Below are 20,449 nucleotides of genomic sequence, written 5' to 3'. Positions count from 1 at the left end.
CCATTCGGGGGCGGGACCACAACAACGGCTACCGGGTCCGCGCGGGCCCGCCCCGGATGCGGAAGTGATGCGCGCGGGGCGGGGCGCGGCGCGGCGCGGCGGGCGCGCACTGCGGGGCCGGCGGCCGCCGCCGCTCAGGTAACGGCGCCGGGCGGGGCGGGGCGCGGGGGTGTCCCTGTGTGGACCCGCCTCTTGCGCCCGCCGCCGCCGGCTGGGAGTTGGAGCGGGGCCGAGTGGCCGGCGGGGCCCTGCCCAGCGCGGGGAGACACCGGCGGTTGTGTAATTACCGAGAGCGGCGATCTCTGGTGCGCTGCCGCTGCCGCAGGGACGCTGCGGACCCTCGGGGCCGGCCGGTGCGGGCGCTGCTGCCGGAGAAGGAGCGGGGCTCGGGGCCGGGTCCGTGGGCGCTGCTGCGGCGCTCGGAACAAAGGGTCACCCCGGTCCTGCCGCGGGCGGCATCGCCGGCCGGGTGATGCTCTCCAGGGACGAGTGGCCTCGCGTGTTCCCAGGAGGCTGGTGCGAGTTCCAGCTGTTTCTGTGCGGGCTGCTCTTGATTCAGGAGCAGAGATCAACGTTGGGCTGATGAGCCCGTGTTTTGATAAACTGAGTAACTGATGCTCCTCTAAAGGTCTGGCTCAGCCCGTTCCTATCCGTGGAGCTTTCAGGAGCGATTTGGCGGCGGCGTTGTCACGTCGGGGTTTCCCGGTGCCGGGACCGGGGCTGTGTCCTGGCACAAGGCATCCTCTGTACTGTTTCAGGTGCTCACAGGAGAGAAGCTGAGAGGCAGAGCGCTGGATGATGGCTTAGAAAGTGTTCGATTGAGGCAGAGAACGTGAAGAAAAGTTGGAGCTTTTTTCCAAAGACTAGGAAATTAAACGATGCTTTAGTTTTAGTGAAGGAGGAGGATGTCTGATACAAGCCCCAGTGACTTGCTTTATAACTTCTCAGGTTTTTCAGAAGATGTGGTTAAATCTGCAGGGAGATGTTTGAATGTGAAAATGAGGCTTGGGAATATCTATTTAGCTTTACTCTGTTCTTTTTTTCATGAAGCATTTCCTTAGATACTCAGCACCTTTCTTAAAGACATAATTGGAAGTATATTTCTTAAATATATATACTTGAATCTTGAGGAATTAAGCTTTTCCTTTTAATCTAGTCCAGGAGTTGGACTTCAGGGGTCCTCAAGGCTTCTTTCCAGCTCAGGATTTTCTATGGTTTATCCAATGTTGATTTAACATTGCTTTTATTTTTTAGGGTAAACTGAAAAACTCACTGATCTTCAACAGCCCTGATGCTCTCATCTGGGGTGGAGTCTCTCCTTGATTCTTCTGTGTCTGCTGTAATAGAGGAGTTGTACCCTGGACTGCCAGAGAGCATCTCCACAGAACTCATGGCAGTGCCGGGGCCCAGCCTTGGGTTGGATGCACAATCTGATGGGCCAGTACCTGTGCTGGCACACAGGGATGGGCCATGGACTTCTGCCGTAGGAAACTTTTGCCAGAAGACACAGGATTTTGGTGATATGCTCCAGGTGATTTCTCATGGGCCAGCAGAATCCTTTCCTGAAGGATTACTACAGGCTGGAGACCTTGTAAAGGAAGAAAAAGGCAGAAAAAGACACTTAAGGAAACTAGACTGTTCTAGTGATGTATACCAGAAAGAAGATGAAGAGGCACAAGCTGCTGAGGACCATCCTGCTGAATATTGTCCTTTAACTCTGGAGGAAAGTTGGTTAGAGCAAGTAAGTGAATGCAGAAATGAATCCCTGCGTGATGATTTGAATTTAGGGTTAGAGTTACTCGGGAGTGGGTTTGGTAATATCTTTTTTTTGTCTTCTAGTGTAGAATCATAAAATGGTTTGGGTGGGAAGAGGACCTTGAAGGTCATCTAGTTCCAACCCCCTGCCATGGGCAGGGACACTTTCCACCAGACCAGGGCTCAGAGCCCCGTCCAGTCTGGCCTTGGACACATCCATGGGGTGTGTGTATGTCAGTATCTGGATTATTGTTGTGGGTGCAGTGAAAAATCAGATTATAGTTCAGTAGGCCAGAAGTATTTTAAGTATCAACATTTTCACTTGCTTAAATACTGTTGGAATGGTGTAAGGCAGATATGGAACAGAACAAGATGCACAGCTGAGTGTTTTACCTTAATTATTGAGCGTTGCATAATACTAAAATAATTTGCGTGTTTAATTCCAAAATTTGATATCTGATTTATCCGATTTTTTTAATTGATTTATCACTTTTGTGAAATTAAAATTATTATATTCTTTATATTCATTCAGTTTTCAAAGATGAATTTTCACACTTTTCTAAATGCAGGTAGTTTGGTTGTGGGATCATGGTTTGGTGGTTTTGCTGGCAGACCTAGGTCATCTGTTCTGGGTTTGTGGTTTTGAGCCCAAGGAGTAGTAGAAGGCAAGTTCTAATAGAGACAGAAAATGCCCACATCTTCCCAGAAGTCTAGTGGTGGTGGTTTGGGGGTATGAACTAGACCTGGAGATTGGATTAGTCTTTTCATTACAATTATCAGCAATTTGCATTTTAAGCCATGTACTTAAGTTTTAGCTGCCGTGTCAAGAGACTTCATTGCTACAAAATACAAATATGGGTGTTTTGGGGATACATCCTTAGTGCTTGTGAAGCCCTTGCAATGCAAGGTTGCCTCTGACCAAGACTGATATGTCTGGAGGTTTCTTAGTGAATTTCTTATTCTGAGCTAACCCAGCTGTGCAGATGCAGTCCCTGAGACATGACACTCCTCAGAAAATCTAACCATTTCCCCTGCTATTTCTGTCTTGTTCCAGGAGGACCCTCACTTAAACAAGCAAAGGGCAAAGTCTTTGAGAACCTGTTGCACTGAAATTGCAGGACCTCTGAGGAGCACAGGTAGTTATTTTAGCTGTACATCCCTATCCAGCCCTTGCTTCTCTCCAAGTTATTTATTGTTAATTTAAAATGGATGTGTGGTTGTGGGATAGCTCATTTATTTTGTTTTATGATAGAAAGTATTACTCTATGTAACTATAACAATATCAAAACTTAATGCTTTACTTTCTTCTGGCAGGGTATGCACTTGCCTGAAGACCTTTTTTGCAGATGTGTCTTAGTTATTTGTTTCCAAAGCAGAAGAGGTTGTTTATAGCAGATGTTTTGCATTTCCTTTTGTTTCAAAGATGGAGTGTATGACAGCAGTAATAGCCTATATATATAAAGAAGTGTTATTCATTTTTGAGTGTTCTAAAAATAAAATTAAAAGTGCAGAATCCAAAGAAAGAGGACAGCTAAAGTAATTATTAATTTCGTTATGACCCTCCATAATCTTCCAGCTCCTAGTACTTTGGTCACTTTGCCTGCATCTAGTAATTATTTTCTTTTTTCCTCCCTGCTGTTATTACCAAAACTTGTGTTTAGCTGATGGATTCTATCTAGTCTTAATGCTTACTAGAAAATAGAGAATAGATCTGCACAAATCTGAGTAAATAGGTTCCCTGTAAAGTTTTGAGTATGAAAATATTCTACAGTAACTGTAAGTTTTTAAGTTAGCACCTTCTTTGTGATTTTACAGAAAAAGTTTATGAATAAACCAAATTGTTTGGGCAGATGAGATATGTCTTGTTTTCCTATGGATGAGTTAGTGACAGACATGTCTTCAAGGAAAACGAAATGGAAATGTCCCCACAATGCACAGCCATGTATTTCTAGGTTGGAGCAGATAAAGTCCCAGGCTATGTTGAATTTTGATATTACAAATAAGCATTATTTTAATGTTGGCCATGCCTTCCTATGTGTTAAGTTACAGGACCTGCACTCACCTAGCTTGATATTAGAGGAATCTGAAGTATACAGCACTTGAGCCTGCTGCTCATGGGGATGTCTGTATTGAAAAGGATTGTTTTTGTTGCCTTAGCTTGTGGTGGAGTTGTTTGTTTTTTCCTCTAAAGACTCAATTATCACTTTTAAGAACGTTTTGGTAACCAATAGTGCATGGAGTTTTGTGTACAACAGCAAAAGGTAATTTTTAAGCTGAATCCCTTCTAAATTTAGCACATGGTTCTGATTTGCTTTATTTTTTTCTTGTGCAGAAGAAAACCAAGCAAATGTTCAGGTGACAGCTGAAACTCTGCCAAAGCTCACTGAAGATGTACAAGGTATGAAGGCTGATGGGACTAGGATATTTAGTAAAGCAGGATACAGGAATGACAGAGTGAGTAAAGGTCTTCCACCTGAGAGCAATCAATACCCAGATGTAGACACAGTCATGGCCAGAGCTGGGGTTTCTGAAACCAGCATCTTAGGTTTTTTAGAGCCTTTAAAAGTCATGGACATTGGAGCACCTACAAATCATCCACGAGAAACAAATGACTATAGTGGGTCAAAAGCCCATGCTGCCATGCCATTGAGAACAGGGGGGAACGGTGTATCTGCTTTGGAGATTAGAGAAGAAAAGTTACCCAGACAAAATCCTCTTAATGAATTCAGTACGCCATTTGCTAATTACCAGAATTGTCAGCAGGATGAAGAAAATTACTTCTTTAAGGGTCCTGTACCTGAACAAAATGAACCTCATGAGTTGTTCTCAGCAGAAAGCTGTAGAACACTCTCCACACAAAGTTCTGAAGTTTTATGTCCGGTTCTGAAAAGCATCTGTTATCTGGACTTTGGAAATACACCACTAGAAAGCAGTTCTGCAGCTCATGGAATTATCAATGAAGTACCCCAGAAGTACCTTCCCCAAAACATCAAACATCACACTCTTTATGATTGTGGAACTGGGATTTTAGAAAACCAAACCTCCACATATGTACCAGTGGAGCAGATCTCAGTGGTAAGGAACAAAGGATTATCTAGTGCAAAAACTGATCCTAGGGAATTATGTTCTACTATTGGAGAATCATACAGCTCTGAATCTGAAGAGGCTGCTGAAGTCTGGAGAAAAATTGCTGTGGGAGATAACATTGAAATTTGTAGCCAGCATGAAGCTCAAGAGGCTGCTAATTCTGAGCATTGTCATTCTCCAGTTTTTAGTTCTGTTGCTTCGTCTTCTGAGGAGGTCTCAAAAGAAAAATTTAAAATATTCCCATCAGAACATGACAAGTTGAAAAAGGTCCAGTGGCAATTCTCTGTCAGTGACCCATGCAAGGATGCTATAAAAGAAAATCGTTGGTGGGTGGAAAGGAGTAACATTGCTTCCCGTGAAACTGGGCAGAGAGACACATGCTTTTATAGTACTGCAAATACAATTCCTCCTCTCAGTAACAGCTGTCTTGGTCTTAGTACCAAGCTAGAAAAAGACTCACCCAAGGCACAACTGCTTGAAAAGGAATCTGAGAGCAATACAACATCAGAAGAGTTGGCTGATGGTTTAGCTGGAGCTGCAGAAGCTGATAGTAAAGACAGCTTATCCAATGGGAACAAAAAAAATTTGTTTTATACACTAAATGTAACTCTACCTCCTGTTTTACAAAAATCAAGAAAACATCATTACAATGAGTGTGTTCAATGTACTGCTAATGAAGTTTCATGCAGGGATAAGGCTTGGGATAATCTGTCTAGAAAAAAATTAATTGGTGCTTCTGGAGCAACAGCGGAACAAGTTGCTGAAGTTTTGCTTCATAACGACAAATTCATGTCTTCTGCAAATTCCATGACTTTTGATAACCCTAAAACAGCAAGCAGAGTATCCCAAATTAACATAAAATCTTCTGCAGGAAATACAGAGGGAATGATCACGGGTTTAGAAAATGAACATTGTCACACATGGATTTATAATAATCAGAGTACGGAGAAGCAGGGTACAGCTGCCAGTACTTCCTGTTTTTTATCAGGGAGTACATGTGTGGATGAAGTTTTCCTGAACAGTCATTCTTTTGGTGTTGAAGTTGATAAGATTGAAGAAAATGATAATTTGGAAGGAGAGTCTTCATCAGGATATAACAGTAAAGAGGCAATCATCTTTCCAGGAGCACACGCCCCTTTGGCACACAGATCTTTTCTTTGTGAAAATGACTGGGGCAACAGAGGTATAGCTCTGCATGGGATAAATGACATTCCCACTGGAAAAAACATGTTTTGCTCAGCATATACTGCAGAGAAGTCTGCTGCTACCTTGGCAAGAGATGAGTTTTCAGATAAGTATAGGGAGGTTGTGGAACAATTTGATCTTTGTAAAGTGACGGGCAGTGAAATTGTTTGTGACAGAGATGAGGCAAAAGAACAGACTGGCATGTGTGCTTCCCAGACAGATGAATTTGATAAAACAAGACCTGTGGATTCCCCAAGTGCTCCTGAAGGCAATCAGAGAAATAAGACTAGTGAGCAGCTATTAGTCAGATATTTGAACAAAAACACTTGTGCTTATAATTTTGGGTTTTACAACTCCCTGTTAGGCCCATGGAAGAGAGAACTTGGCACATGTGAGCAGGAAGAAATGCTGTTGCCCACAGCTGATCCCTCTGATTGTAGCACTTTGACCTGTGATCCACACCCAGCACTTGCCAGCGTGAACATTCCAACCCAACATGCTGGGCAAACAGAAGAGACCCTTTGCCCAAAGGGAAATCAGTTTTATCCATGTCACAATGAGTCTTATGTCCCAGTGCTGGGCAGTGAGCACCAATCAGAAAATTTAACCAACCAACCAAACATTGGCTTACAAACCATGGGTGGTTCTGTGAGAAGAAATGGAACTGATCCTAGTCACAGTGAAGAGGTTCTGCTAAAAACAGGTGGTGACTTGCCTCTGTTAGACCATAAATTTGCAAGAGAAGCCAGGTTTGAAGGAGCTCTGCACAATAATGTGACAGGTTTGGACTCTTTAATTGGTGTGAAAAATGAAGATTCTTCAGGATACATGGACTTCATCAATGATGTAATTGAAGAGAAGACCATCAGACTACAAGAACGTGAGGACAGATGTGAAAGAAACAATAAAGGAGCTCTTAAAGAAAACTTTCCTGATGACAAACCACATTGCTCACAGCAGGCTCGTTTTATCAAACGTGCAAAAGAGAAAGCAAAGCTGGTGTTAGCAGGAACCAAAATGCAGCAATCTTTGCCAAAGACAAAGTGGTTGGTGGAGAACCAGGAAAATACAATTAGTGCTCAATTTCTGCCCATTTCATCAATTTACGGGAGTCTTTCATACAAGCCAGAAAATAGGAATGTGCTTTCAGATATAAAACACAGAGGAAGTCTGAGTATAACTCCTATCTTGAATAACTCTCACCCACAGTTAACTTTTGAGCCTGGTAAAGAAACTGATGCTCAAAGGGGCGTTGGTCCATCTCATTTTGGAAAGTGTGACATCCAAGAATCTTGTGTTGAGACTCAGGCAGATTCAGAAACTGTGTCAGTTCAGAACTCTCCCATCTCTCTGCCTGAGAAAGAAAAGCTGTATATGTCACCTGAGAGTACACAAAGAGATAATAGAGATTCATCCTCAGCTGAAGTTTTTAGCAAAGATACTTCAATGACAAAATTTCTTTCTGTAAAAATTTCTGTTAAGAAAAAATCCAGCAATATTGAGGTTCCATCTTCAGGGAGTCAATCAGCAGCTGGCTCTTTGTATGGTGGCAAAAGCTCAAGAGTTAGTGCCCACAGCAAGGAAAGTCTGAAAGGTGAGGGGCTTTGCACACCAATCGTTAAAGACATGGATATGAGCTCACCAAAAAGTTCTGGTGAAGAGAAGTGTAAGAATACAGATAAGCCAGAAAATAGAAACGTGCTTTCAGATACAGAAAACAGTATAACTCCTTTCTTGAATAACTCTCACCCATGGTTAACTTACAAGCCTGGTAAAGAAACTGATGCTCAAAGGGGCGTTGATCCATCTCATTTTGGAAAGTTTGACATCCAAGAATCTTGTGTTGAGACTCAGGAAGATTCAGAAACTCTGTCAGCTCAGAATTCTCACATCTCTTTGCCTGAGAAAGAAGAGTTGTGTATGTCACCTGAGAGTACACAAAGAGATATTTCATATTCAGACAAGAAAATGAGCAAAGATACTTCAATGACAAAAATCCTTTCTGTAACAATTTCCTTTAAGAGAAAATCCAGCAATATTGAGGTTCCATCTTCAGGGAATGAATCAGCAGCTGGCTCTCTGTATGGTGCCAAAAGCTCAAGAGTTTGTGCCCACAGCAAAGAAAGTCTGAAAGGTGAGGGGCTTTGCACACCGACCGTGAAAGCCATGGACAAGAGCTCACCCAGAAATCTTCCCGGTGAAGAGAAATTTAAGAATACCTATGTAGAAGAGAAGATAGGAAAAGAGGTAGCCCCTAGAGGAAGATTGCCCAAAGATTGTTCATGGGCCTTGTTGGAAGATTCTAAAGAGCCTGTTAGCAAAATAGTCCCCCTCAGGACTGAGAATTATGGAAAGGTTTTGGAAGAAATCCCAAGATCTAAACTGAATAATCTTTCAAAAGAAAAAGAAAGACAAAATGATACAAAGCTCCCAAACTTAGAAGGTACCAGTGTATTTTCAGAAACTCTGCATGATTGTCAGGCTGGAGCTGTATCTGACACAGAGGCTGCCCCAGAAGTGCAGGATGATACAACGCCCATGTTTTCTCCACCTCTGAGCACACTATCAGACAGTTGCAAAGAACCATTCCCAAACGGTGTGGTTTGCACAGAAGTGTGTGTGCCTTACAAATTAAATGCACGAAACAAAGATAATGTAAAGGAGGTAACAGAAGGCCAGGACAAACTACCAACTCATGCAGTTTGCAAGGAAAATGGGACTTTAGGTTCAGAGAGACTTGATCAAATTGAGGAATGTCAAGTACTTAAACAAAGGAAGTATGGAAAGATGGAAGTACATCAGTTGGGCAAGGCACAACAAGAACATAAGTTAGAACATCAGGAGAAAGCAAAAATCATACTGCAACCAAGTATGTTGCAAGGTTCTGAACTCTTACGCAGCTCTTCAGCTGAGTTGATGACATCTACAAATAGAAAGTTTGGAGGTGCCTCAGAGGAAATTTGTGCTGTAAGAGCCAGTGAAAGTAAATTATGTAGCACTTTACAAGAAGTTAAAAGGCCAAAGATTACCACAGATTTTATTAGTTCGCAGTGTTTGAAGACTCAGGATTCAGAAATGGAAAACCTGAACCTTAATTTAGGGTATGATGGGATCCCTGGTGCCTTTGGAACTACAAATAAACAAAGAGGAACTACAAATAAGCTAAGAGGACCTCTTCCTTTAAAAATACAACCTGGAAGAACATGTAAAAAAGTTCCCTCGTTGTATCAGCTAAAAACCGTAAGAAAAATAAAAAAAATTACAAGTTCACCTTTCTCTGAGATTCCCCTATTTCCTAAACAGGAAAACAGACTTCTGGAGTCTTTGTACTTTCCATGTAAACCACCGACAGTGGAAGAGGAAACGGCCGTGAGATTTGCGCATATGCCGAGGCAGAGGGCCAAGAGGTCCAGTTTGTTGAACAGCTTGAAATTTAGAAAATGTACCAAAGAGCCATCTTTGTTGAGCAAATTGTCTGCAGTGGCCAGTAAGCTCCTGGCCCCTGCCAAAAGCAGCCATAACTTAGAACCTCTGCCATATTCTTCTGAAATTCTTCCAGTGGGTCCTAGGTACAGCCAATGTAGATCCAGAAATCTCTTGGAAGCCTTTTCTTGCATTAACAGGAACGTACACTCACGCTGGGCTGGCAGCTGGTGCACCAAGATGTTCAGCTTTCAGCCTTTGGCACTTTATCCTGCAGAAACTACCAAAATGTCTTCTTTAGACTTAAGCCACAAGCCTCCAACCTCTTTCTTGGACACCTCAGTTTTCCCGGTTTCTTTTCACGTAAAATTGGACTCCAGTCCTGTGACAGACCTCAGAGGGATTACATCCCAGCATCCTGTACATCACAGCCCAGTTGTCAGAGAAACGCCGGCACCAGCTTCAAAGTGGACTTTGTCTTTTCTCCTGTCTCAGAGCTGTTCAGATACAACAGCTTTCAGGGAAGATCCCAGTGTAAATAAGGAGCTTCCTTCCTCTCACTCCACACCAACCCCCAGGACTGTTGCTGTTCATCCTGACCCTGGAAGAAATGCTGTAGCTGGAAGAAGAGGAGGTTGTTCCATGCTTGGCCTTCACACAGTGTTAGCACTTTCTTCCTCTGGATGTTACAGGATTTGGACAAGAAGAAGAAACTTAACCAGTCATATTCCTACCATCCAGAGACTATTTATATCGCAGTTGGCACAGGGTTTGAAAGGGGACAGGTACCCAAGGTGTGTATCCGATGACCTCGTCTCCTCATTGCCATACTCACTGGGCAGGGTTTTGTCCATATGGAGCCAGCATGGTCCTTCTGCCCGTCCTTCCGAAATCACTCCTCTCCATTCCAATCACTGCAAGTGGCAGCCAAGTGTGGGCTTCGAGAACAGGTAAAACCCATCAACTTATTTCTGAGATTAAATGTATGCAGGGTATGTACTTGTTCCTTTTTGGGAGGGAGAGGGTAATTGCAGCTTGCACTGGAGGGTCAGTTTCTCCTGTTCCAGATCTTCACATTCTGCTCCAGGAATGGCTCAGCGTGGAAGATCATTTCTTACAGAAGAGTAAGAAGTACCCTGTTAGCTGAATTTAAATATATTTGCCTTCACTTCTGTAATACTATCCTGTTTTGGCAGAATGGCTAACTCTATTTTCTTCTCCCTTGCAAAATATACACACCATGCATCAGAGTATATAATGCAAAAGGTGAGCTACTTCATTAGGTCTATTCAGAGTGACTGCAGAGGAACTGGATTTCTGAGGTAGGAGAGCTTTTTTTAGAGGTCTGAGCCACAAATATGCCTTAGAACTACTGCAAAATGCTCAATATCAGGTTAGGAAGACTTATAAAGGGCAGGGGGGTGTCATTCAGTAACATTTTTAATCGTATTCCATGACCATTCTGTGCTATTTGAAACCTCTTTATGCATGCTATGGCTTTTCATATGTGATGTTGGCAAAAGCAAATGTAGCTCCAGTTAACATCGGTAATGAATTTTTCTCTGTGTGTCAATCTTGTTATGAGTGGGAAGAAGACTGAAATCGACTTTTCATATTTAATTTTACTTTGCCATGAGCATTTAAAATCATTTATCTAATAAAAAAACAAAAAAAGTGCCTAGCTCTGTTACAGGATTTTTGCATGCTCTTGAGCAAAGATTTTGCCCTTTATCCCTCAATAACATAGGGCAGTTCAGTCCCTGATTCATCACCTTGCAATTCCTGGACAGAGAGCTCGTGGGCACTGTAGCAAAGTCTATTCAATTAATTGTTTTGATTAATGTGGCAGTCTGTAGAGAACTGCTAAATTTAACCTATGTCACAGATTGACACAAGTGTAACCAAAAATCTTGCCAGATAACCAGTGCTGCACTTTGCTTTGTACATATCTAAAAGTTCATCACTTGTTGGTATAAATTCTAATGGCTGCCAGAGGTGTGAGTGAGCTTATGAAAGTACTGTTCCATTCTGGAGTTGTCTGCACTAAAAGAATTAACTTGAATAATGGCATAGAGACAAATTGCAGCACATTCTATGGGACTTGCTTCCATTTTCATTCCATGCTCTGAAAGTAATCATACCAGTAAAGTACAGTTTGACCACTAAAGTTAAAAATAACACATTGTTAAAAGCCAGAAAAATACCTTTTTAAAACTTAGTTGTGTGTACAAGGTGAATTTAGTGTTTTGTGTTGCTGAGGCATGCTACCCTTGGACTGGGAGATCAGAACTTGGGGGTTTCCCCCATCCATAAGTCTGCAGGCTCCTCAGCAGCTTGGGACAGTATATCCAGTTAGCTCATGTGTAAGAGGATTTAATTCCTGATGTAAAGAGTAATTGGAAAACTGTGTGCTTTGCTATGAGTGATCTTTTTCCCAAAGGGAGAGTATTGAAATTAAACCTTTTCACTTCAAGTGAAAAATAATCCAGAGTTTAAATACTCTAAAACTCAGTTTGGCTTTTTTTCTCTAAAATACCTTACGACTATGTATATGAGGCAGCCATAAGTCTGTCCCACTCAGATGTTTGGTACGTAAATATAAGACGTAAGTTTGATGCAGTATAAAAGCATTTTGAGTCCCACTACGACAGAAATCTTTGCCTGTTTAAGATAATTAAATATCAGAAAAATCAAAAAGTTCTCTGCAGGCCATTTGCATCTGGAAAAGATTTGTTCTCTTTAAAATATTTCACTCATAATTAATGTTCTTAATAACCAGGAGAACAAGGAACTATAATAGTTGCCCTACCTAGCTTCTACTGTCCTTTCCAGTGTCCATAATAAAAGCATTTATTTCAGTGGAGTTTTTTTCTATTTGATGCTTACTTGAATTAAAAATTTTTGAAGTGATTTCCTTCTGTCCTTGCAATTTTGTAATATTATTGCATAAAACAAGAAGCTCTGTCTCTAACAGAGGGCTCTGCTGCACTATTGATCCAGGTTCCAGTAACACTGGAATAATGAGTGGAATGTTGAAATAAAATGTTACAGTTCTGTCATAAATAATAAACACAATAAGTGGGTCTTTCTGACCTCTTTATGTATAGTCAGACTTTCCTGTGCTTCCAGCATGGCTGGTTTTCATTTCCTTTGTAGAATTGCAGTCTGGCTGTAACATCTTTGCTTTAGAACAGTGAAGTGCATTTCACTGTTGGTTTGAGAGAACAGCGAGTACAAGATTTGCTGTTGAACATAATAAAAGCTGTCCCAAGTGATTTCCTGCTGGTAACAGTATGGCACAAAAGTAAAGCTTAATATCAAAAGACTTGGAGCTGCTATGCTGACTTTTATTACATAGAATTTTGGTAATTACCAACCCTTATGGAAAGATCTTTGGTTATTCCAATTAAGAAAGGTTATTGCAGGCTGTGGTAGTTAGAGACAACAGGGAATTAATTTAATGGAAGTACTTCCTTTCACCTGTTACTGTTGCCATTATGCAGTGTTTTCTTTAGCAACCAAATCCTTCAAGGTTTTTGGTTACTTTAATTACAAAAACTAGGGGTTTTGTATAAGGAAAATAGACTTTCATAAAAAGAACTATAATTTTCAGACTTCAATAATTATGTAGAAATAATTATGACTTTCAGTATTACTGTCTCAGTTTATTTCCTTTTCTCATTACTACCATTTTTAAATGAAAGCAGGACAGTTTCCCTAACAATGAAATCTAGTGGCCTAAACAGCAGATGTGGCTTTCTTTTGTATCATTTTAGTGTTTCATTCTCATTCCTGATATGAGCACCTTGTCTTACAGTCCAGTTTATACTAATAATTTTTCCCTCGTTTTTTATAGTGTAGACCTAATTTCTGTCTGTCTTGTTTTGTTTTTTCATTCCTCTTTTGACCCAGCTGTGCCATGTTACCACACTTACCTGTGCAGAGTATGGGAGCACTGCAGACTGCAGGCCATGCCATACGGTGAGTCTCTGGGATGTTGGTATTTATTGAGTAGTGGGATCATAGCCTTCCTCAGAAAGCCATTGCTTATGTCATTTTGGCTTTTAGCTTTTGGCAGTTCACTCCCAGAACAGCTTTCTGATTAAGAAGTGGGTGAGGTAAGCTGACTGGGTGATGTAATGGAGAAGAGTGAGGGGCAGTTACGCAAACACTACATAGATCATTGCACAGGATAGTCCTGTTACCTTCAACCATGTTGTGCCTCTTCTTAGGAAATGAATCTGTGAAACTATAGAAGTTTGATTCCTTACTTGGGTAGAAATTTGACTTCTTACTTGGATATAGGTCCTTTCTGCCTGAGCAACTGGATATAAGTGCTTCTTCTATTCCTTCTAAGTGTAGGGATGGCACGTACCAAAGCTTTATTTTATCTGTAAACAAAAAGTATGATTAATAGTTTTGTTGAAGAAATTGGCTGACAGAAAAGGAGGATTGATCCCTTTCTATCAGTAGTTGATAAAAAGAGCTGTATACTGTTTAGCTGTATGAAAAGGAAGAGAGTGGGTTTAAAATGACATGTTCAAATACTCTGGCAGTTTAGTTGGTGTCAGTGTCAATGTGGGATGCAGCAGGTTTGGACTGCCTGTGTGTACCAGAGTTCACTTACTTGGGCAACGTCTGTGAACTGTGTTGGCTTTTTGTGCCCATATTGCAGTTTAGGACCTTCTCCTGAGAGCATGGAAAGCTGTTGCATTATCAGTTGGGTATCAATCTACACATGTTCCCTTCTTCCTCTGTTACAGTCTGGAAACTTCATTCCCTGTTCCGTTACCAAAGCCTCGTGCACTTCTAGAGTCATTGCCATCTCCTCCCAGGCTTTCATCATCTGAGCTCCAGATCCCTGCCCTTGATGAAGCAGATGCTTCTGTTCCAGCTTGTCTGAGACCCCAGGATGACACAGAACTGAAAAAAGTGAGTTCATTTAATATTTTAGACTCTCAGACTTGGTTCTTCAGAAGAAGCAGCTGCTGCTGCTGCTGCTGGATATTATCAAGTAGCTGTTAAATATGAGAAAACAGGCTGCAGGTCCTACGCTATTCTGCTGCTTGCTTTGATTCAAGCAGAGAGAAGGTGGCAAACCAGAGAGGAATATTTATTCTACAGATAATATTCGGAATAAAAAGGAATTCTGTTGACTTGTGTGGTTTTAATTTCCTTGATTTTAACTTTTCCTTCTTTCTTTCTTAAGACGGAGGCAGAAAAGAGGCCAAAGAAAGTCTCACAGATCCGAATCAGGAAAACTGTTCCTAAGCCAGACCCTAACCTTACTCCAATGGGACTACCCAAACCAAAAAGGTAAGCAGTATCTCTGAAATGGACTCAAAGCATATGAATGTAATAATTTCAATTAATGCTTCTCTTACCACCTCTATTTTATACAGCCCCACTTGAGTGATATCTGATGTTTACTTCCTTTACAAGAAAGGATTGACACAGCTCTATCAACTGATCAAAACTACTGACTGGAGTTTAGGCAAAATGTGATAAAGCAAGCTGCAATGCAATCATTTTTCTAAAGAAGAAAAAAGTTTTTATTGATAATTATAAAGTGAAAATCAGTCAACCTGCAGTGCACAGTGAGATGAAGTGATCTATTAGGAAGTTCTGTTGATGCAAATTGTGTTGGAGTTTTTTCACAGTTCTTTCTTTGTTTGGGGTATGATCTTAGGGAAGCATTAGTTCAGTGAAAGTGTGGGGAATCAGTGCCAGATGTTGGTAAAGTTTTCCAATCAGTCATCTAGTGTCATACTGCTCAGATTAGTCATACTTCATCTGGTATGACTTCTGTTCTAAACTCAGGTACCGCCTTTGACAAAGATCAGCTTGGTAAATTTGTCAATGATTAAAATCAGTCTCAAGAGATGAAGTATTAATCTGTTAAACTGTAAGACTTTCTTTCAGCTTTCACAAAAAGAGAAGGGGATTTCTCCATTTGAGTGTCATTATTTTAAACCATCACAGAATATTGATCTCTGCAGAAAGGGCAAGCCTTGACACCAATCTTATAAAAACACTGTATGAAATTATGTACTTAATGAGCTTATTTTTCATCCCTCCTTGTGCCCAATTAGTTAAAGAATAATCAGTTAGCATTTAGGCGTAGAATGCAAACAGTACTTGTTTCTTGTAAATCTGCTTGCTGTGAAGAAAGGTTGTTTCAAGATTCTTCCTTCTAGATTGATTTGTCATTACTTTTTCAGGCTTAAGAAGAAGGAATTTAGTTTAGAAGAAATTTACACAAACAAGAACTATAAGTCCCCTCCTCCTGCCAGGTTGGTTCTGCTTCCTAATAAGAAAACTTAAGATAAATGTAAATTAATTGGGGGGTGTGGGGGAGAGAGGAGATGAAAGGTGTATGAAAGGTAAGAGGGAGATATATTCTTAATATTGGTCCAGTTTAAACTGCTAGAGAAAGTTAATTTGGAAATAATATCTTCTACTGTTTCGATGGGAAAAAGTGAAATAGAATATGAACTAAGAATCTGCAGCTGGTTAAGTATGAATTTGTAGGTTTTTCCATCTATCCATTCATTCCAGTCTCCATCAAAGTACAGTATTTACTTTTCAAAATTCAAAAGGAATTACATGTTCTTTAAATACTAACAGTAACTGCCTGTCATCAAATGTTCAAACCTATTTATTCTGTAAAATCAAGATTCTATAACTGTGCTTTTGAACAGAGATGCAAAGAGGTTCTACTGAAATGCCTGTGCAGCAATAACAGCTCAGCTGGCAGTAATGTGCAATGTAGGAGGTGTAAGCTGTAGATAACAAGAGGTGTGCAGGGGCTGTAAAAATGTAAAAGTTAAAAGTCTGTTTACCTGGGTTATGAAATCCCCCAGTCTTGTTGTCAGTGTAAGGTGACTGCTGCTAAAGTATTCACGAGTTCTGTTCTTGATTTTACCAGGAGCTTGGAAACAATCTTTGAGGAGCCCAAGGAGAAAAATGGACACTTGATTTCTGTCAGCCAGCAAAAGAGAAAGAGGATTTTAGAGTTTCAGGACTTTACTCTTCCCCGGAAAAGGAAGATACAGAGAGGCAAAATCAAAGCAGTGGGTAGTTTCACCCGAGCAAAAAGAGCTGCACTGCAGAGTGCAGAGTTAGATGTTCTTCTGAGTCAGAAGCTAATGGACCTTGAAGCCTTTTTTGCAGAGGAGGTTGAGCAGGAGCAGGCCTCCAGCATCTGAGGGAGCCACTTAGCTGGAAATGGTCCAGTCAGCTTCTTTAGTATTTTCTTCTTGGGAGAAATCCACTGACTTCTTCATACCTGACTCTGCCACTCTGTTCTAACATCTGATAATCACTTTTTGGCTGTGACCCTCTTTAAGGTGCTATTTTTTTTTTAACATGATGTTGGAGGGATTCTTCTAAGTCCCTATTTGAGTGTAACACAGCCACAAGAAATTTACCTTTCCTTTCTCAACCTCTGGAAATTACTGCTTATATTTAATTAATTATGTTTAAATATCTTTTGGGGGTAGAGTAGGAGTGTCAAGGAGGAAGTAGTGCACCTTCAGTGCTGCTAGAACTCTGTACTCCAGATCGTTTGCACATTTGAGTCTCCTGTTGTTACTGTAATGGCTATTTTTTACAAGCTGATAAAAGAGATATGGTGTTTGATAAAGAAATTCTAGGAAACACATTCTTGATATACCACTAACCTTTTGATAATTAAAAGTAACTGTCTAGGTTTGCATTCAATTGTTTCTTTCTTCTGTTAACTTAGAAGATTCCTTCTAAGTTTCTTTGCCCTTCCTGACTCAGGCAGCAGAAGCCCCACATAATTAGACTTGAAATAACTTGCACTTTGTATATGTTTCTTTTAACATGATTCAACGCAAAAAAGGTAGTGTATTAAGGAAAATGGTGTCCAGTACTATTTTTTCCCAAATAGCAGATTTTTTTACTTACTTGGCTGATGCCAATCTCTTCTCCAGAGGAGAAAGTAATTGGTCCATGATGATGTTAAGCTGCAGGATACATAGGCATATAGAGATTTTTAACTGAGCTGAGCTGCTGCATGCAGGGAACACCAGCAGAATCTTTGATACTTGTTTTAAAGTTATTTTAATTCCATTCATACTAACTTGATTTTAATGTCAACAAGAAGGGGTTTTTTTACCATTTTAGATTTACAATTCCTATAGCTCATAATTAGATATTCTCTGTACAGCACTCTTGTACATAATAGCCAGTGTTGTACAGAGAGCCTCCTAGTATGGGGACATTGTTTTCATTATGTAAGGCCATATGTAATTATCTGATGCAACACTGGGCAATTTCTCAGCTCTACCTTTGGAAGGAAGAGAGCTCCCTTCTGGCATAACTTCTGTTAAACTTAACTTGAAGCATAATTTCAATGCTAGCTGCAGTTCAGGTAATTTCTGTCCCTTAGTGCCTAGAGAAGTTATTCAGGCAAAGCTGTTGTTGCTGGGATGCTCAAATTTAATTAGTCTGTTCTTTCTTTCACTTGAACTTGCACTTTCTTATTTATCTACCCATCTAATAGAGTTTCTATTTACCTTCAAATTTAGCAAATGTCTAGTGGGTGGGTATTTTTAATAAAGTCCCAATAAATGCAGGACTGCAAATCACTATCTTCTGTCGCTCTACCACTTCTGTTACTGACCAAACAGAAAACTAAATGTTAACAAGCAATCTTGAAATTCAGAGCTTTGAGAGTAGAGAAATGGAAGAGGATTATTACACTGTGTGTGCCTGAGTATTGACAGAAATCTAATCTGGGTTTGTTTTGCTCCCAGCTTACATGCTGGGTTTGGTAAAAGTTTATATTCTTGTTTTGAGAGCTAATTATCTTTAATCAGGAAGACTGAAGAAAAGAGAGTGCACACTTAGAGTAGTAGCGTTTGGAGTTTGAGGGTAAAATGACAAGGCAAACTTTGAACATATTGACATAGTATTTTTCTGGTTAACCTATTGGACTGTTGTAGAACATTCTAATTGATCCTCTTTATTTTTGTAAAAAGAAGTCCCTAAAAAACAAAGGTCAAATGCCTCCTAAAGAAAATGTTTGAAAGTTTCCCTATGCTGGCTTATTAGCCCAATTATTGACTAGTTGGAAGCGGTAGGAAAAGTGAGAGATATATTTTTATGGATTTATGCTATAGAATGGGATTGTTACAGAGCATTCATTCACCTTCTGTTGATATGGGAGGCTTCCAGTGCTGTGACACAAGTAAGCTGTAACCTTCCTGGGGATCTCAAGGAAATAAAGATTGGGGTGGGGGGAAGAGACTTGGGTCCAGGAAAAGTTCAGACCTCTAATGTCCTTAAAAACATGGAATGTGTCAAGTCTTTTCCTTTGGGTTATGTTGGGTTTTGTTTGCTTTGTTTAGGGTGGGGTGTTTTTTTATTACTTTCTTCCATGCTATCTCTTGTTTCTGACTGCATTAAAATAAGATTTCTTAACTTTTTTTCTACAAGCTACAGCAGAGAGAGCAGAGCAAAGAAAACACTCTAATTCTCTTTGGTTTACAGTAATTGGAGGAGTTACAAAATGAGATTGCAATTGTCTAGCTTCTCCTAGACCATAGTTTGTGGAAACCCAAATACACATCATTATTCTCTTTTGGTTTAGTGTTTTTATGATGATGTAAGCTAATATAGACCAAGCATCTCTTCCCCCCTCCAGCATTCAGGTGTCAATCCAGCTTGTGCACTTTTTAGTGTTTTCCTTTCCCACCTCTGTTCTGTTTACAGCACTCATGGAACAGCCATGCTCCTTGTGGCTGCTGCTTGTACACTGGGAGTGATGATTAGGCAAAAGCTGGGCATTTGCTATTCTGAGCTGCTTCTGTCACAGCTAATTGAAAGAAAAAAGTGTAGAGGAGTCATCTTTTGGGGTCTTGCATACATCCCTAGCAGGAGGATATGCACACTTGCCTTTTCATTATGGGAATCCACTCCAGTGAGGATGTTTTTGTATCACCATGGAAAGGACATCACAGACTGATGACTAGAACAGCTTGAGAAGGATTGCAAAGCTTTTACTCTGTTCTGTCTCTTAGTAGCAAGTTATGCAGAGCCAGGCAGCTCTTTGCTAAATTTGCTGATTGTCAGAGATAGATAATTTTCAATTAAAAAAAAAAAAAAAAAAAAAATCATTGTTTTCATCATGCTGTGACTAGAGCAGCTAAGGCTCCTTAATGTATGGTACAGCGTTTGCCTGGCTTGCTTGTGTCTGCATACATTTGAGTTCTGGTGCTTGCTAGATATGATTTCCTGCAAGCAGTTCTCATTCATTGTATTTTATTTCAGGTGGGCCTTTGGTATATTATGTTCCAGGTGCTTTTCTAGAATATGGATGGTAACTGTGGATTAAAAGTCTGTATGATGCTATCAAGTTAACAAATAGCTCAATGAGAATTTGTACACTTGTGCCATTAGCCTCCATCATGCTCTTGGCATTTTGTTTCTGTTCAATATTGTGTAAATCTAAAATTTTACTGTTTCTTTTGTGTGTGTTTTTAATTTATGGAAATAAAATTTTCTGAGAACTTTTCAGGTTTTTAAGGCCTTTAGGCTGCTAATGTGCCTTACATGCAAGGGGGAAAGGTCAGATCTTCAGAGATCAGCCCTGTTAAGTAACAGGGTGTGCTGTTATTGAGGCACAGAGCAGCGGTTCTGGTCTTCCTTCATCCCAGCCTGGAAGATTTTAAGCATTATCTCTTTATTCAGAGGACTGAGGCAGCACCCCTCTCTTCAGATAGCAGAGTAGCAGGAGCCAGGAAGCACAGACAGTTCCTGCTGAGATTCAAGGCTGAGGCTGCCCAGTGGTTCATGTACTACAGGCTGTGTAAGGCAGCACAGTGATGTTTGTGAGTCAAAGCTGGAGCACGGGATCAGCAACAAGGCTAGTAATCATTTGTAATGTCTGTGTCAGAAAATAACATCCTGTCCTTCCAATCCATAAAATCTTGTGTATAACCCAGATTTTTAATTTATCCCTGATCAGCTG

At 40.6% G+C, this 20,449-nt stretch overlaps 1 protein-coding gene and 1 long non-coding RNA gene across 3 annotated transcripts; one reads left to right on the top strand and one right to left on the bottom strand.

Moving 5' to 3' along the window:
- The first annotated feature begins 55 nt into the window (after positions 1–55).
- On the top strand, positions 56–19,991 carry PRR14L (proline rich 14 like). 2 transcript variants are annotated; one of them, XM_056504723.1, is made up of 9 exons: positions 56–138; positions 1,255–1,741; positions 2,810–2,891; positions 4,088–10,400; positions 13,363–13,431; positions 14,214–14,382; positions 14,660–14,766; positions 15,672–15,743; positions 16,379–19,991. In XM_056504723.1, the coding sequence occupies exons 2-9, from the start codon at positions 1,292–1,294 to the stop codon at positions 16,656–16,658; spliced, it is 7,542 nt and encodes a 2,513-aa protein (XP_056360698.1). In that variant the 5' UTR covers positions 56–138; positions 1,255–1,291; the 3' UTR covers positions 16,659–19,991. The 2 variants fall into 2 exon arrangements, with proteins under 2 accessions (XP_056360698.1, XP_056360699.1); XM_056504724.1 differs by lacking the exon at positions 56–138 and having other exon boundaries at positions 270–1,741.
- Positions 10,407–16,381, bottom strand: LOC130259917 (uncharacterized). Its single transcript, XR_008841713.1, has 3 exons — positions 16,293–16,381; positions 13,746–13,841; positions 10,407–10,563 (listed from the first exon to the last, which is right to left on the bottom strand). It is a non-coding gene; the product is annotated as an uncharacterized LOC130259917 (long non-coding RNA).
- Positions 19,992–20,449: the final 458 nt, after the last annotated feature.

This window comes from Oenanthe melanoleuca, chromosome 15, assembly GCF_029582105.1.
Source record: "Oenanthe melanoleuca isolate GR-GAL-2019-014 chromosome 15, OMel1.0, whole genome shotgun sequence".
Classification (NCBI taxonomy): domain Eukaryota; kingdom Metazoa; phylum Chordata; class Aves; order Passeriformes; family Muscicapidae; genus Oenanthe; species Oenanthe melanoleuca.
This window is presented reverse-complemented; position numbering and strand designations above follow the sequence as displayed.